At 31.7% G+C, this 18,508-nt stretch overlaps 3 protein-coding genes and 1 pseudogene across 3 annotated transcripts; 3 read left to right on the top strand and 1 right to left on the bottom strand.

Annotated features, from left to right (window-relative positions):
• The first annotated feature begins 1,002 nt into the window (after window positions 1-1,002).
• LOC124934967 lies at window positions 1,003-2,214 on the top strand (annotated as a pseudogene).
• Window positions 2,215-6,042: 3,828 nt separating this feature from the next.
• On the top strand, window positions 6,043-10,640 carry LOC124919150 (DNA replication licensing factor MCM3 homolog 2). The gene is made up of 14 exons (XM_047459317.1): window positions 6,043-6,224; window positions 6,315-6,433; window positions 6,515-6,723; window positions 7,433-7,563; window positions 7,642-7,880; window positions 7,964-8,200; window positions 8,395-8,549; window positions 8,632-8,840; window positions 8,974-9,136; window positions 9,225-9,487; window positions 9,580-9,887; window positions 9,963-10,049; window positions 10,145-10,289; window positions 10,364-10,640. Exons 1-14 carry the CDS (start codon window positions 6,159-6,161, stop codon window positions 10,415-10,417), a joined length of 2,385 nt encoding a protein of 794 aa, XP_047315273.1. The 5' UTR covers window positions 6,043-6,158; the 3' UTR covers window positions 10,418-10,640.
• Window positions 10,641-11,955: 1,315 nt separating this feature from the next.
• On the top strand, window positions 11,956-13,223 carry LOC124919151 (uncharacterized protein At2g34460, chloroplastic). Its single transcript, XM_047459318.1, has 4 exons — window positions 11,956-12,117; window positions 12,194-12,382; window positions 12,459-12,578; window positions 12,660-13,223. The coding sequence occupies exons 1-4, from the start codon at window positions 12,022-12,024 to the stop codon at window positions 13,095-13,097; spliced, it is 843 nt and encodes a 280-aa protein (XP_047315274.1). The 5' UTR covers window positions 11,956-12,021; the 3' UTR covers window positions 13,098-13,223.
• Window positions 13,224-14,491: 1,268 nt separating this feature from the next.
• On the bottom strand, window positions 14,492-16,493 carry LOC124919149 (cytochrome P450 710A11-like). Its single transcript, XM_047459315.1, has one exon. It carries the CDS (start codon window positions 16,380-16,382, stop codon window positions 14,850-14,852), a length of 1,533 nt encoding a protein of 510 aa, XP_047315271.1. The 5' UTR covers window positions 16,383-16,493; the 3' UTR covers window positions 14,492-14,849.
• Window positions 16,494-18,508: the final 2,015 nt, after the last annotated feature.

Genomic DNA, 18,508 nt, shown 5'->3' with positions numbered 1-18,508 from the left:
TAATTATATAAATAATTAATACTATCACCATTATATAACACAATTTATAAATAAAATAATATTATTTTTATTGAAAAGAAAATATAAAAAAAATATGAAGCAAAGAATAGAAAGGATAAGAAGAGAAATATAAGTATAATTAAAAAAATATGGGGGTAATAATGGAATAAAATTTATTAAAAGTTTTGTAATAGGTGAATTGAGTTATAATTTTACACTTTAAACTGTATAAATTTATACCGTTTAAGTTAGTGTAGTCATAGAAGTATAAAATCAAACCCTTAATCAATTTTACTCATAATAACAATGTTGGGAAGCTAAAAAAAAATATTATATTATTAAAATATTATTTAATCGAATTTATTTAATCGATAAAGTAATAATTTATTATTTTACAGGTATAATAATAAAATATAATTTTATTTATTATGGTTGAATTTCAAATTCAAATTCTATATAGTTGTTAAAATAGAATTAATTGTAAAATATTTTTTATTCTCAAAGTCATTTAATATGTACTGTAAACGGTGTAATATCATATGTTGTGAGATAATTTTCATCTTAAAATATTCATTTTTAAGTACATACATACAATACACAATCTTCTACTACTCTTCTATCTTCCTTTTTCTCTAATCAATTTTATACTACTCTCTTCTTTTTTGTTGTATTAATCTCTAACAGCTTTCCATCTCAAAAGGGTGAAGCATATAACCATGACATGTGAAATGTGTAAAATATTGTGCGAGTATAAAAACGAGAATTCAGCTTCGTCTTAAAAAGAGTTACAAAGATGAGTTTCTGAAAAATTTAACATTTAGATTAGTCAAGCGACAATATCGAATACAATTAAGCGGTCATCGAAATATCTCTCGGCTGATTTGAGGAAACCTGATGCCAAACGACACAAATTCGCAAAGTTTTCAAATCTAGAAAAGGCTTTGTATTAATTGATTCTTCAACATCAAAAGCAGGTAAATATATTATGAGAGTTAATTCAAGATGAAAATATTGTATGGTGATAATGGTCCAGAGTTTGATTACTATCTTGGTTGGGTGGAGAGGTTTAAATCACGACATGGTATCAAGTCCTTTAGGTGTTTTAGCGAAAGCGGGTCTGTCAATATGGGAGATGTAGATAGCAACTTACCAACAATAAAAGAGAAACTAGGGTTGTTTGTCATGAAAGATGTTTTTTCAACATGGATGAAACTAGATTGTTTTTATTTATTACAAGTTGATCATTCATTGGCTACAAAACAACTTGAGGGAAGTAAAAAGGATAACGAAATAATGACAATAGCCATTTGTTGCAATGAAAATGGGTCAGAGAAAATGTCATTATGGATCATCGGTAAGTTTGCAAAACCACGTTGCTTCAAAAATGTTAATTTACAAAGTTTAAATTGCCAATATCATGCCAATAAACGAGCGTGGATGACTGGAGTATTGTTTGAAGAAATGCTCGATGGTTCGACAAAAAGATGGATGGACGAAAAGTTTTATTGATTAATGACAATTGTCCTTCCCATCCAAAGGTAATTCAAGGGTTACAAAATGTTGAATTGTTCTTCTTACCACCTAATACAACTTCAAAAATTCAGCCATGTGATGCAGGAATTATAAGAGAATTTAAGATGCATTATTGTCGCATATTTTATCGTTATACTTTAGAGGGTTTTGAGGCTGGAGAAACAAATCCAGAGAAGATCAATGTTCTAGATGCAATCAACATTGTTATCTTAGCTTGGATGAACAATGTTAAGAATACCATAATTGCAAATTGCTTTCAACATTGCAAACTTCGTTCGGTAAAAAATGTGGTTTCACAACTTTTAGAAGAAGAAGGCATCAGGGAATTAGGGTCAAGAATAAAGGAGCTACAATATCGTAACACAATAAATGTGGATCAACTCTTGGATTATCCGGGTGAAAACGATACGACCGAGATTTTAACTGATGAAGAAATCATTGAAGGTCTTAGAGAAAACAATCAAGATGATGACAATGAGGATGATAGTCGTGTTTGGAATCTATTTCTCATAAAGAAGCAATTAGAGCAGCAATAAAACTTAGTGATTTTCTCCTATAATATGATAGAAGCACTCCACAACTTCATAAATCTTTGCAAAAGTGAGGGATGCGATTCAAATGGATATAAATTTTCATACAAAGCAGACAATTATGAACTCATATTTCATTAAGGCACTCTAAATTATTTAAAAAAAAATAGTATATTATTAATTTATATATCGGTTGGGACCTATATGCGCCAAAAAATTATATTACTTAATAAATTTATCAAAATTATTACTTTAGTTATTTGGCCTGAGTTGAGACTGTAAAAATTTATTACTTTATCGAAGTTATAATTTTATAGAATATTATTTTATCGAGAGTCTACTGTATATCTATAGTGCTATACTACTTAACAAACCGAGGCTAAGAGCATTAATGCACTTTTTTTTTTATTATGAGACTATATTTGTTTACGAAAATGTTAAGTATAAAGTACAGTAATTTTTTTTAATAGATTACAACATTAGATTTTCTTTATAGAAGGTAAAGATGCGAGCTCTACTTGTTAAGATGGATTTGGACGAAACTTTATTAGAATTTTACAAAATGCTTAATTCGTGGAGAGTAAAAGAGAAATAAAGGAGGATCGCGCAAAGTTATGTCTCATTTACATCTTAATTTGTCGAATAATATTCTATAGGATGTTACGAAGGAGACACATGATGTTGGGTTATGTATTACGAAAAGTCTTACTAGTAAATTGGATCTGAAACAATATTATATTTTCATTGTATGCTAAAAAGTACGTCTTTACAAAATCATTTATCGACATTTAAGAGAACTATTGCTAATTTGGAGGCATTGGAAGTCAAATATGATGATGAAGATTTAGTTTGATTCTATTGTGTTTGTTGCCCTATCGTATATCACGTTTTGTGATATTGTCACAACTAATGATGTTTATGGTGCATTATTTTTAATAAGAAGACGAAACATCTTGCTAGTCATTCTAATAGACTAGTAGATGGCCTTATTTTGAAGGGAGAACCCAATAAAGAGTTTCAAAAGATTATTAGACAAATAAATTAAATTCAAGAAAAAAACATCGGAAGACTTACAATTATTACGAAAAAGGAGGTCACATAAAATAAGAGTGTTGAAAGCTACACAATAAAGTTAAGAAAAATGATGATATTCTAACTAAAAAGTATGTAGAAAATTTCGGCGAAACCAATATTAATCAAGATGTTCACTGTCTTCGATTTAGGATTCTGGTTTCACTGAATTTTTTTGTTTATTTTTTAGTCAGAATACCATTATCCTATTTCTTAAATTTATTTTGTAGTTTTAACACTCAAATTTTATGTGGCCTCCTTTTTTTTTTTTTGCAATAATTAAAAATCTTTTAAGATTTTCTTGAAGTTGATCTATTTGTTTGATAACATTTTGAAACATTTTCCCTTCAACAATAAAGCACTTTGTCGGACCATCATAATAACTAACAAGATGTTTCATTTTTTCTCTTTAGAGAATAATGCATCATAAACGTTATGAGTTGTGACAATATCACGACTAAATAAAGTATCATGAAACATGATATATGCGGAGGTAACAGACACAGTAGAATCAAACAAAATCTTCATCATCATACTTGACTTCCAAGACCTCCAAATTACCAATAATTTTCTTTAAATGCCGTTAAATACTCTTGTAAAGGAGTATCTTATAGCATGCAATGAAAATATAATTATTGTTTCAATTGCATCTTTCTAGTAAGACTTTTTGGTATACATAACTTTTTAACTCCAGTCATAAGACCATTTCCAACCCACAAACGCATTCTCAAACCTAAAATGCAGTAAACGTCACATCAAACAGTAATTCATCTCCAACCCAAAAACCCATTTTCAAACCCAAAAGAATATTCTTAAAATATTCCTTTTTTACACTAACTTTTTAACCTTATTAATATTATTTATATATTTATCAACTTCACATACTTAACCTCAATCTTTTCTTATTCATTTAATAAAATTAATTATATATCAATAATTCATACATAACAAAAATAATTAAATAATACATTTAAAAAAACAAACATTATTAATAAAAACAATAAATTTATATGTTTATTCGTAACTATAAAATAAATTATAAAATATAAATAAATTAGATAAAATTTTAAATATAATATAATTTAATGATTTAACTATACATTTAAAAATCTTATAACTTTTATCTTAAAAAGAAAAAAAAGTTTAAAGCTTAATTTTGATTATAGATATATAAAGCTATATATAAAAGAACTAAAAAAAATAGATTGAGGGCCATTTTGAAAAAATGGCCAAAATGTGGGAATGAATAGTGCCAATGCAAACATGCGTTGGCTGGAGGAGAGAGACGTCCAAACACATTTTGAGTTTGCGAATGGTGTCCGGTTGGAGTGAAAAAGGGCACGCATAATGGGATTTACGTGCCCGTTGGAGATGCTCTAAACCAACAACTCTCATTTTTTTCAAAACACTTTGTAAAATATTATTCGATAGATGGAGATGTATATGATACATATCCTTGCAATTTTTTCTTTTTTACTTTTCACAAACTGAGCATTTTATTAAACCCTAATAAAGTTTCGCTCAAATCAATCTGAGCGACTAAAACTTGCATCCTTACCTACCATTAAAAAAATCTAGTGTTGCGAACTAATAAAATAAATATCGTATTTATTACTTGATATCTTCAATAATATATATAGTCTAATAAGCAAAAAGTTCAAAGCTCTCATATCAATTGTTAAATAAAAGATATAGATGTTAGACTAATCAAGATAAAAAAATGTGAGTATTAAAAATGAAAACACGTAAATATCACCAGATTTATTGGAAACCAAAAATGAGAAATCACGGAAAAAAAGACAAATTTTCACTATATTGTCAAGAGAAAATTAAAATTGGATAGAAAGAGAATAATAATGACAAGTATTCTGTGTATAATAAATCATAACTAATACCATATATTTATAAATAACATAATTGAGCCTAGTTGACCCAAATATCAAACATTTGTGATTTATTTTATCGCACCGCAAGGCTAGGTCCAGACTCCAATCAAACTAGATAGGATTCTCTGTGACTAAAATGGTCTATGTGCCCTCTCATAGAGAAGACTGATGTGACGAAAAAACAATCACATCAGTCTCCCTGTAAAGAGGCACAAAGATACTTCTGATCATAGAGATCCTATCTACGGTCAAATTCATCTAGATCATTATATCTCTAACAAATCTCATAGGAGCTTTTATAAGAAATGGAGACCGTTATCTATTAAATTTTAATTTGACATACTAGATATGTGTCAATGTAGAGATCGTTAGAGTTATGCTAAACAAAATGAGTTTTGAGCGTGACTTAGGCCTGGACTCATGTTGCGATAAAATAAATCATAATTATTTAATATTTAGGTCAATTTATGTGAGTTATAAATATAGAGTTATTATTTGCAAAGATGATTTGTTACAGGGTTTTAATATTGTCCAATGACTTGGTAGAGCAGTTTATTATGTCTATTTTATTTGTGAGGTGATTTTATTTATTATTTTACAGAAATAAGGTGAATTTATATTTATTTATTTTTGATTTAACTAATAAATAAATGTAATTTATTTTGTAACTATAACTTTCTTCTTTTAATGTTTTATTTATTTTTATTTTTATATTTAATTAAAATATAATTAATACAGTAAACTTCTATCATTTTACTAATTTACATATGCTTAAAATTATGTATTTTATATTTTTTTAATAATTGTTTATGTTAGAGTAGGCCGGATAGGATTGTAAATGGGCTGGATTATGATCAAAAGCCCAGTCCATTAAAATAAACAACAATGCGAATTAGCAGATCGTAGCACGACGCCGCGTCCTCATCATAACCCCATACAATTTTCCCGCTAAAATTGAAGAATAGATCTCATATCCTCCCGCCAAAATCCATGCCCTAGTTCCTGAAAAAACCGAGTTCTCTTTCACTTCGTATTTCTGTGACTGTTGATTTCATTATCTTTCTCTCTCTAGAATCCATACAGGAACTGTTCGAAGCGCTTGTAGGAGGCATTTGAAGTAGAAGAAGAAGAAGAAGAAATGGACGTCAGCGAGGAGCTAAAGGCAACGCACAAGAGAACATTCCTCAACTTCTTTGATGAAGAAGTACGCGAATCTAATTATAATCCATGTTTTTTTTTGGTTTAAATCTGTCTCTTCTTTCTTCTGATTCGCGGCTCTTCAAAAATGTTACAGGAATTCAGAGACATTTACAGACACGAGATCACTAACATGATGCATCACAAACGCCGCCGCATCATCGTCAACATCTCTCATCTATACAGTCACAATAAAGAGCCTGATTTGGCTCGAAGGTCAGCGTATTTTCATGCTTATTTCATTTCTTTATCGTTAAGTAGTTTTTAACTTTTTTTTTAACTTTTTGGGTTATTCAGACTGCTTCAAAATCCCGTTGAATATATGCAAGCTTTGAGCGATGCTATTACAGAATTTTCTCGTACCATCGATGCTAAATACTTGAAAGAAGGCGAACAACTGCTTGTGGGGTTCGAAGGACCTTTTGTATCGCGGAGGGTCACACCAAGGGATCTCCTATCCAGTTTCATCGGCTCCATGGTTTGCGTTGAGGGCATTATCACGAAATGTATCATTTCCCCTTAATAAACTTTTGATTTTATTTTGTGCTAGATAATTTATAGACATACAATTCCAATAGAGCAGCTCAAATGATGGTTATAATTTAGATTATTAGAAGTGTGAATAAGTGTGCAAAGCAAATGATTTTTTCCAATTAAAAAGATCATATATTTTACTGAGCAAGCTCTAGGTGTTGTGCAGTCACTACTAATTTCACTTTCCATTCACAAGCGGCCTTCAGTTTCCAAGTTTCTCTTCAAACTGAAAAAGCAGCTGATCCTTCTAAACACTGAAATTTTCTTTTGTTCTTCAACTTATATTTGCTCCAAAATTAGCACTGGTAGATTGGTATATGTTAACTGATTTAGGTTTTATAATTTGGTTAAATGGTATCTTGATGATCTAGAGCAAGAATGTTCATAAATGCAACAAATAGATTGAAAGTGTCTTCATGGATATTATAATTTTTGTTATTTGAGTCCTGGGACATGCATATACAACAAGCTGACCCTTTTTTAATTTAATGTGCATCAGATCATAAGAATAATGAGCCAAATTAGGTTATGCAAGTCATAGTATACACTACTGTCCACACTTGAAATGTTCCCCTTACCTCTTTACTTTGACAGTTTTCATCACTTATAAGTAATTTATAGCTGTACTGTTACACTCTATATTAATGTTTGTGTCTAACCAAAATTGTTTATAAATTTCAGGTTCTCTTGTGAGGCCAAAGGTTGTAAAAAGTGTTCATTTTTGCCCTGCCACCGAACAATTTACTAGTCGTGAATACAGGGATATCTCATCCAATATGGGTTTGCCAACTGGTTCCGTGTATCCAACCCGGGTATGTATATATATATACTTTTGGTAATTGTTTTGGATGAGAAGGAACTTTCTGATCCTAATGAGTTTAATCTTGCAGGATGATAATGGGAATTTGCTGGTGACGGAATATGGTATGTGCCAATACAAAGACCATCAAACTTTGTCAATGCAAGAAGTTCCAGAAAATTCAGCTCCTGGGCAGCTGCCAAGGACGGTTGATGTGATTGTGGAGGATGATCTAGTGGACTCATGTAAGCCAGGAGATAGAGTGGCAATTGTTGGAATATATAAAGCTCTCCCTGGTGCAAGTAAAGGCAGTGTAAAAGGAGTGTTCAGGTTTGTTTTCCTTGCTGCTGCATTGTGACATTAATGTCATTGTCATCCCCTATAATGTGATGATTATTGTATCTTGCATGCAGAACTGTTCTCATTGCTAACAATGTGTCGCTGCTCAACAAAGAGGCAAATGCTCCAATATACACTGCTGAAGATATTACTAACATAAAGAAGGTATCTGAAAGAGATGATACTTTTGAATTGCTGGCTAATTCGCTGGCCCCATCCATACATGGGCATTTGTGGATCAAGAAAGCAGTAATTTTGCTTATGCTTGGAGGAGCAGAGAAGAACTTGAAAAACGGGACACATTTAAGAGGGTCAGTTATTGTTTTTGTTTCCATATTAGATTTATCTTCAGACTTATAATCTATAGTATTAGCAGGGAATCTTGGAGCTTGCTTGATATATTGGTTATCTTAGACAAATATACCTCAAAATAAAAAATCTGTTTATTTGCAAAAACCCAAGTCTTTGTTTATGCTTATCCAACTTTATTCTTCTTCTTCTTCAGTGACATAAACATGATGATGGTTGGTGATCCTTCTGTTGCCAAGTCTCAACTATTAAGAGCAATTATGAATATAGCTCCTTTGTCCATATCAACCACTGGTCGGGGCTCTTCTGGTGTTGGTTTAACAGCGGCAGTTACATCTGATCAAGAAACAGGTTGTCAATCTTTCTATCTTTCACCATTTAGTGATTTTAGTATTAGATGGTGCACTTATCTATTTATGTTCTGTTTTAATAGGAGAAAGAAGGCTAGAAGCTGGTGCCATGGTTCTTGCTGACAGGGGAGTTGTTTGTATTGACGAGTTTGACAAGATGAGTGATCAAGATCGTGTTGCTATACATGAAGTCATGGAACAACAGACTGTAACTATTGCCAAAGCTGGCATACATGCTTCTCTTAATGCTCGATGTAGTGTGGTTGCAGCTGCCAATCCTATTTATGGAACCGTAAGCCATCTATCTATCTCTAAATCATGGTTCATCCCTTGTCTGATTTGACAAACAGGTTGCTCTCTAAGTTGAACTGTAATGCTGTATCTTTGACACAGCTGTTTGACTCTTTTTTGTTTTGTTTATGCAGTACGATCGTTCCATTACACCTACTAAAAATATTGGGCTTCCGGACTCGCTGCTTTCTCGTTTTGATTTGCTATTTATTGTACTGGACCAAATGGATCCTGATATTGACCGCAAAATTTCAGAGCATGTGTTACGTATGCATAGGTATCGTTCTGCTGCAGATGGTAAGTGGAACACTTTTTCTTTTTTACTTTTTGTGATTTGGTATATGAAAATGTTTATAATACATAAGTTGCTCGACGATAACAACAGGTGGATCAACAGTTGATGGGAGCTCAAGATATGGAAGAGAGGAAGAAGGTGAAAGCGGATCAGCTGTGTATGTGAAGTACAATAGGATGCTGCATGGGAAAAAGACAGATAGAAGTAGAAAGCGAGATACCCTTACTATAAAGTTCCTGAAGAAGTATATTCATTACGCAAAGCACAGAATTCTACCAGAGCTTACTGACGAGGCATCTGAGAATATTGCTACTGCCTATGCAGAACTCAGAAATGGGAGTGCAGATGCAAAGGTTAATTAGTTTCTATCTATCTATTATTAGTCAAGTATCTTGTCTAAACTAAATAACACTTTGTTGTTGTATCTGTTTGGTTTGTTTATTAGAATGGTGGAGGAACTCTTCCAATAACAGCTAGAACCTTAGAGACAATAATTCGTCTGTCTACTGCTCATGCGAAACTGAAGCTAAGCAGACAGGTTCTGAAGTCTGATGTGGAGGCAGCTCTTAAAATTCTAAACTTTGCAATATATCACAAAGAGTTGACTGAAATGGAAGATCGAGAAAATGAAAGGGAGAGGGAGAGGGAAGTGGAGAAGAAACGTAAAGCTGATAACATGGATGATGATGATGCAGATGGTGGGAATGAGAATAATAATAATAGATCTAGTCGAAGCAGAGCTACTAGAGGAAGGTAAGTTGTTGTCCTGCAATAATATTATTCTTTAAAAAAGAGATGTTAAATCTTGATTCTTTTATGTATATTTAGAACAACGGAAGAAGCAATGGATATAGATGAGCCTGCTGGTGCTGGTGTTGCTGATCAATCTGGTGTTACTACTGTGTCCTCTGAAAGGTGAAACAAGAATCTTGTCATTGATTGTTTCTTGTATCTTCATTCATTTCTTATAAAAGCATATTGTCTTGGTGTTGTTGTTGTTGTTGTTGCAGAGAAGAAGCATTTAACAATATATTTGGACAGCATGTTCGCGAAAAGCATTTAGAAAGGATATCGATTGCAGATCTTGAGACAGCAGTGAACAGCAAATCATCAATTCTTCCCTACTCGAGGGACGAGGTCATGCTTCTGTTACAGGTAAATGTTTGGAAGATTTTGAAGAAATTATTGAGTGAATGAATGAATGAATAACTAAATGTGGTTGCATGCAGAAACTGGGGGAGAGCAAAATTATGATCCATGAGGATATAGTTTACATACTGTGAGAGACAGAAACAAGACAAGGCAGGACAGAAGGCCACTCTACAATGTTTGTGTGTTTGTTTGAATTATTATTATTATTATGTTGTTCTAGGCTAAACTTACTTAAAACACTACTATTAATTAATTGCAGTCTTTATCTTATGATGGAACTCAAGAACAACTATAACTACTACATTTTTATTATCTTTTACTAAGTGACAATTTGTTTAATTTAAGCTAGCTTTACATGATTGTTTGTTTCATATATCATATATTTTTAATATTGTACTCTCACAATTAAGTTCAATTATATTATTGTTTTTTTTCAAAATTATATTGATTAAGTAATCATTTAATCCAATCATTTTTCTTAACATAATTTGGAATAAAAATAGATAGTAAGTTTTAAAATTGATATCATTAGGTCAAAAACAATATATAATTTCATTTACATGTGTCCAAAAATATTTACATGTTAAAAGGTGTCTTGTTTTTATAATTTGTTTGATATGATGGGGTATTGTTTAGTTGATGTGATTTGTCTTCAAATATTTGGTTCAGTTTGGGATTATTTTAAAAATTTAGAGCGAGAAAAAAATAATGATTGGTGATGATTTTGAGGAGGTAATAATTATTTTTTATAAAAAGACTTAAGGGTATTGATATATATATATAAATAAAATAAAAAATAATAATTTAAAATACAGGATGTTTTAGTATTTTGGTTAATGATTTGAATGATGTGATGGGTGAAGTGATATTTGATTTTGTATGAATTTTTTAAAAATCTATACCAAACAAGGCTTAATTCTAAGTATATTTAACCTCATTTAACGAATTTCTTATTTAATTTATATTTTTCATTGTAGTTTAAAATATTTAACAACACCTAATTGTTTTAACTTGAAAAAAAAAATTATGAATTAAAATGAGATTAAGTAAATAATAAAAAAAATTCATGTCAAATTCCTATGATAAATAAAAAAACATAAGATATATATTACAGGAAATTTGATGAGATGACCTTCATGAGCCGGTGATCAGCACATAATTTTAAATGTGTTGGTGATCACTTTATATTTTTATGATGAAATTGTCAATGTCGTGAGACGCAACCGTCGGATACCATGTGAAAAGTCCATAATCGCGAGACGCACCCCGGTTGCGAGAAGCAACCGGCATTCGTGAGACGCAACCGGCAATCGCGAGATGGATTCGCGAGACGCAACCGGCATTCGCGAGATACATTCACGAGACGCAACCGACATTCGCGAGACGCAACCGCAAGACGCAACCGGCAATCCGATTATTGACTTTTCACATGACATCCGGTTGCGAGACGCAACCGACGGTTGCGTTTCTCGACAGGGACAATTTTGTTAAAAAAATATAAAGTGATCAACAACGCGTTTAAAATTATGCGCGGTCACAAGCATATCTACTCAACTTTTTAGGGTCATTTCGTCAAATTTATCGATATAACCGCTTTTATGGAATATATATTTTTATATTTAAAAATTATATTTCTATAAATAATTCTGATTTAATAATAATAAAGAAATAAACTTGTGGCGTTGAAGAACCCAACGAGCAGTAGCTATATGTCCAGAGAAGCACCGCCATAGCCATGGCTTCTCCCCTGCTTCTTCTTAGAACCACCACGACCTCTCTCTATCCTCGCCACAACCCTTCTTTCACCATCATCAAAGCTACAACAAAAATGGTACTTTCTCTTCTTCAATCCTCATTTACCCTCCTTTGGTTTCTCAATTATCTAAAATATCTGTGTTTGTTTATAGAGCCAAATTAGCGACCAGGCTCAATCCACTGGATCCGAAAAGAAGAAAATCTTCGTTGCAGGTGCGACCGGAGAGACCGGAAAGCGAATAGTACAGCAGCTCCTGGCAAAGGGTTTCAACGTCAAAGCCGGCGTTCGCAACATTGAAAAAGCCAAAACCACATTTCCTCAATCCGATTTCATTGAATTCGTCAGTAATAATATCTTCACTAGTACAATCACACTCTGTAGTTAGTCTGTTCTTAATTATAAATCTATGTAATCAGGTGAAAGCGGATGTAACAGATGGATCAACAAAGTTAGCTGAAGCAATTGGTAATGATTCAGATGCTGTCATATGCGCAACTGGTTTTCGCCCTTCCTTCGATTTGTCAGCTCCATGGAGGGTTAGTTATTAGTTAGTTAATTAGATAGTTTAATTTGATCTTTCAAATGATATATATGATCATACTTTTTTTAATCTTTAGGTTGACAATTTTGGGACAGTAAACTTGGTAGATGCATGTGGTAAACAGGGTATAAAGAGATTCATTCTTATAAGTTCTATATTAGTCAATGGAGCTGCAATGGGTCAAGTGTTGAATCCAGCTTACATATTTCTGAATGTATTTGGATTAACATTGGTGGCTAAGCTTCAAGCCGAGAAGTATATAAGGAAGTCTGGTATCAATTACACGATTGTTAGGCCGGGTGGATTGAAGAACGACCCACCAGTTGGGAACATAGTTATGGAACCCGAGGATACTCTTTTTACGGGCAGTATATCTAGGGATCAGGTTGCTGAAGTTGCTGTTGAGGCGTTGATTCTTCCTGAATCTTCTTATAAGGTTGTCGAGATTGTTGCTCGAACCGATGCTCCTAACAAGCCATTCCATCAATTGTTTGGCTCAATCAAGCAGCACTAAAAGTTTCTTAGTTAACTTGTTCATTATCTTTGAATAAATACATTATTGTAATAAGAACAAAATACATTATTGTGCTTTTTTCAGTACTAATTTATATTTACTAAAATGAAGGAAACAAAATTGGAAGGAGCCTCACAAAGCCTTGACTCTTGTTGGGTTGGTATTTTTCAAATAATTTGAAAAAAAAAATCAGATATCATCATTTTATTTATCAATCAAAACAATTATATATAAATTATTACACACATTTATAAAACAGTCCATATTTTGATTTCTAAACATTGTCGATAATGATATCACTTCAGTGCCTCCTAACTTAGGTTGGGGTGATATCACTTCAGTGCCTCCTAACTTAGGTTGGGGCGAAAACTCCAAAACATTGCTTTCAAGTCCCTTTACTTTCTTTAGTAAAGGACGCAGTGAACTGTAATTGTGAAAAGATTGGAAGATCTGGCCAAAGAAGGTGATAGCTTTGTAGATTCGTTCCCATGGTTAGATCCTTCCCAGTAAAACACGGTGTGTTCAAATTCTGATCACTTCGCTTTTACGCGAGAAAGGAGAACCATCCTCTAAGCCTAAGTGAGAAAAATATACTAACAATACCCAGAAACAAACCACTTCATTATAGTATATTAGTATCACTTCATCTTTAATCTATTAATATCATATCACTAAGTGTATTTTATTTTAAAAAATTCACTTTTTTAAAATCTATATCATTTAGATTATTTAAATAATTTCATGACTATTCAAATAACTTTTTAAACTTAAATTATAATTTTAGGGTGAAACATGTTTTGCATCCATTTTCTCATTAATCACCTTACTTAATATTTTGTATATTTTTTAAATAAATTAAAATCTTCTACAATTAGTTGAACTTTTTTTTGAGGAATGATAGGGAGCACAACTTTGAGAGAGCGACTCGTACAGCGAAAGTGACCTCGCTGTTATACGAAAGTGACCTAGCTGTTATACTCAAAGTGACCTCCACTAATGTCGTGCTCCCAAACATTTTTCTTTTTTTTTTATATAATTCCAACATAATTAAATATCATCTCCCTCTCATTTTCATAATCCACTTATCATTTAAATAACCATTTGCTTAAGGGTTTATTTAAAAAACCCTAGTACGAGAATAAAAGGTGTCGTTATCTTAATTAAGAAAAAACATTGCCAATTGTTCCTGTCTTGGGACCATTCTTTAGACTAACCATTCTTTAAACTAACCCAACTTATACATACCAACAAAACAAAGACCATTTTTTCAAAGTTACCATTTTTTTATTCTCTTTATAGTTAATACCTTCTTAGCCTTAGTCTACAATTTGTCTATCAACTTATGAATGAATGATTCATTTCCATGTTGATAACAAAAACAATTTAAGCATAAATAAATAAACAAGCCAATATCCCATATTCACTCCTCAACTTGATTTTGATCATCATACAAATGAATATACTATTACTACTAATATTCCTCACTCAACAATCATCATCTCACAACAAAGAATCACAAATAACAAAAAACCAACAATTTTCAAATTTTTATCAATTGCTACCTACCACCATCCTTCTCTCTAAGCTAATCCTCCTCCTAATTGCCACCCAAAACGATCAAAAACATAAATTATAGCCGCCCCAAATCCAATCCATGCAGTACCCAAGAACAAGAAGTAGTAGTAGTAGAAGAAGATATAGTAAAGGGGATAGATTTGACAACAACAAGAAGTAAAAAAAGGTGGGTTCAGATCAGATATGCACCTTTCTCTTGGATAGGCTAACTTTGCAATCATCTTTTGGGCAAATGGTCGGAACATATACAATTTCATCACACCCATCTGTCAGGTGTCTCTTGAAATCAACCATCGAAGTGAACATAGCGATGAACAGAACCAAATGTCTGATAGCGTATCTCTGCCCCACGCACTGATGAGCTCCTGCTCCAAAAACTAGGAAGTTCTTCTTGTAGATTCTGTCCTCCTGTCTCTCCTCCATGAACCTCTCCGGATCGAACTTCTCCGCTTCTATGAATCCCTGGAAAGATGACTCGTACACAGATGGGAAAACGATGGCGCCTTTTGGGATAGTGTAGTTTTCTGTAAGCTTGAAATCTTCACCTGCTATGTGAGGAACCAGCGTTGCCGGCGCCTTGATTCTCACAACCTCACGCGCCACCGCCTCTGTGTATTTCATTTCCCGGAGTTTCTCCGAGGTTATAGGTCCGTCGGTCTCCGGCGACCAAATCGAGGCCACTTCACGCCGAACCTTTGCAAGGACATCTGGGTGTGAGTCCAAGAGGGTCACAGCCCAGAGCAACGACGAGGTTGAAGCGTCTTGTGCCGCGAAGAGGAAATCGAAAATGTAACCTCCGATCTCGAGGCTGCTACTGTTTGCAGGCGGGGGAGACCCAGATGCCTTTGCCTCGTCAATCTCTCTAACAGTTTCCTGCATCCAGTAGTCCATTAAACATATCGGTTCATTCCCTTTCCTCATCATCTCCTTACTTTCCTCTGCACAAAGAGCTAGGGTTTCGACTAGCCGTTTAACTCCAATCCTAGCTTCCTGGAAAGCAAATCCAGGAAGATCAATTGGCAACGCCATTACACCTACATTGAAGAGATTATAGTCCTTATCAAACCTCTCCTTCAATTCCGGCTTTAAGTAAGGACCGACAAAGACAGTCTGGGATGTCTCAAGATTCATGTCGCGAACGAGAAACCGGAGGCTGATTGGAGATCCCGTTGACGACGACCCTGATTTGGAATAATCTTCTTCAAGCCAACGCCGAATATGTTTGTGAATGATATTCTGTTGAATCGAAGTGTAAGTAGCTAGGGCTTTTGGGGTGAAATTAGGAGCAATACGTCCACGGAGATCTTTATGTTCTTGCCCAAACATGTAAATGAGATTGTGTTCCCCAAATAGCTTCTTCCCGAACGGATGTCCGACAAGGTGGAACGCATCTGGACGTACATTGGCGAAGATCTTGTGTGAAAGGTCAGAGTCGCGGATGAAAACGATGAACTTACCAATTAGATAATTCGCGGAGATACCAAGACTGGAGGTCTTGGCCATGGCTGCTTGGACTTCCCAGAATTTGGTTGGTTCTCTTACAAGAGATATAGCGTTACCCAGAAATGGAATCACCAGCGCCGGCCCTGGAAGTGAGCGTTTCTTCTTGAGGTACGAGATCTGCTCGAGGACGAGGAGTACGGCAAATAGAGAGAAAATGTGTGGGAGGAATTGGGTCACCGTAGACCAGATTGATGATGCTTCCTCCATTGTTGATCCTCCTCTTGGATCTGGATTGTAGAGAGAGAAGATTGAGAGGAGAAATGCTACAATTGTAGCTTTCTCTCTCTAGATGAATCGATTTTAAATTTGAAGAAGAAGAAGAAAGAAAGAAAGAAAGAGAGACTACATGTGTGAAGTGTTGACTATGAACTGTGTTTTCACTTTTTTAAAACTTTTTTTTATTTCCTAATAAAATATTAATATTCTAACCAATAAAAGTTATGCATTTAATAAAATATTATAAAAAGTTATGATAACTTTGAACTTTAACTTAAAAGTGAGAAAGAAAGAAAGAGAGACCGTGTATTTTTTTTTATTTTTTATTTTTTATATTTATAAAGTTCAATTCATAATTTTATTTTATTTTTAATTTAAAAGAGAGAGAAATAAAAAAATTTCTCCTTTTTTTTTTATTCTTTTTTCTACACATTTTTTTTTATAACTTTGTTAACTAAATTATTTTTTAAAAATAAAATATTAAAAAGAAAGTTTATTCACTTATCAGGAAGAGACTATTAATCTTAAAATTGATAGATTTTAGAATTTTAATTTAAATGAATATTTATTTTTTTAAACTAATGTAGATGATTCACTGATAATAGGATAGAAAAAAAAAAGACAATTTAAAAGATTAAGATCTCATTCAATTATTAATAAAAGCATGTTGATTCTTGTCCAATTGCACTTAAATTCATGTTCTTTGACCACATTTATTTGTTTTCTATTCTTATTATTAGAGTACATTTATTTGCATTTTTATTCTTGTTTAATTAATATTGTTCTTATTTTTTTATTGAATATTAATTTATTAAAATGATAATACTTTTTTTATTTTTATTTGTAAAGGTAGAAAGTTAGTTTGACCAGAAATATTACCTTCTTTCAAATTAAATCAATATAGGTAAGAATGAGTGGACAAAAATGAGGTAAGATTATGGTTCTTTGTTTCGTTATACTTAATTTTCTTTTACTATTTTTAACCGTCTGGTTTTGAGAATCCCAACTAGACACCTACCACCTACCGTTATATTATATTCTTAAAAAAATATTATTATTATTTTAATAAAATTATATAAAATGATATTTTTATATAATATATATATATATATATATATTTAAAAGGCGAACAATTTATTAATCCTTTTAACTTTTGCGAAAAAAGGAAAATAAATTGTTAAAATCAATAAAAACAAATGACATGTTTTGTCTTAAATTATCTAAAAATAAAAAAACAAATACAACAAAAGAACGAATTAATTCTCAAACTAACCTATTTTACTCTTCAAACTCAGTTTTTATATTTTAATTTTTTATTAAATATATATATTTAAATTATTATTTTTATAAATTAGATTATTTATATTTTAATGTATATATTTTGATATATATATTTTAAATTATTATTTTTATAAATTTATAATTATAATTTTAATATATATATTTACATTTCAATTATTATTTATATAATATAATAAATATTCACTTTATCATCCTCGTAAATAATTAATAAATACTAATATATTTAAAATATTTTAACCATAATTATATATAATAATTTATAAAAATAATTACAATCATCATTCTCTAAATTATTGATAATTTACTCAAATACATCTTTAACGTTATGTATAACATTCTTGGCCACACATTCCACAAATTATGGTTTTCGTGAGCTATTTATCTCAATTTGAATACACTAACTTTGACTTCTTTAGTTTTTTTCTTCCTTCTAAAAATTTCATTGGAATAAAATTATCATATTTCTTTAAATCATGTACTATTGAGAACGTCCAATATTGATTTTCTTGAGTATATCTGAAATCGTTAACACTATATTTTATGTGAGGTTTGTTTGTTGATAAACATATTTGACTTATGTTTTTATTATTATTTCTCGAATGTTTAATCTCTTATTTTTCATTTTATTTGGTGATAATTTGAACGATTGTATTTTTTATATAATGTTTTTGTCATTATATTTAAAATATTATCATTTATATAATATTAGATTAAACTTTTTAAAATAAAAATAAAATATTATATAAAATAATATTTAAAAGTAAATATATATTAAAATATAAATAATCAAATTTATAAAAGTAATAATTTAAATA

This window comes from Impatiens glandulifera, chromosome 1, assembly GCF_907164915.1.
Source record: "Impatiens glandulifera chromosome 1, dImpGla2.1, whole genome shotgun sequence".
NCBI lineage: Eukaryota > Viridiplantae > Streptophyta > Magnoliopsida > Ericales > Balsaminaceae > Impatiens > Impatiens glandulifera.
The sequence above is the reverse complement of the archived record's forward strand: the minus strand, read 5'-3'. Positions and strand labels throughout refer to the sequence as shown.

Coding starts and splice junctions, on each gene's coding strand:
- LOC124919150 (XM_047459317.1), top strand. CDS start 6,159: ATGGACGTCAGCGAGGAGCTAAAGGCAACGCACAAGAGAACATTCCTC. Junction 6,724..7,432: donor TGAGGGCATTATCACGAAAT/GTATCATTTCCC, acceptor TATAAATTTCAG/GTTCTCTTGTGAGGCCAAAG. Junction 9,137..9,224: donor GTATCGTTCTGCTGCAGATG/GTAAGTGGAACA, acceptor CGATAACAACAG/GTGGATCAACAGTTGATGGG.
- LOC124919151 (XM_047459318.1), top strand. CDS start 12,022: ATGGCTTCTCCCCTGCTTCTTCTTAGAACCACCACGACCTCTCTCTAT. Junction 12,383..12,458: donor AATCCGATTTCATTGAATTC/GTCAGTAATAAT, acceptor CTATGTAATCAG/GTGAAAGCGGATGTAACAGA. Junction 12,579..12,659: donor ATTTGTCAGCTCCATGGAGG/GTTAGTTATTAG, acceptor TTTAATCTTTAG/GTTGACAATTTTGGGACAGT.
- LOC124919149 (XM_047459315.1), bottom strand. CDS start 16,382: ATGGAGGAAGCATCATCAATCTGGTCTACGGTGACCCAATTCCTCCCA.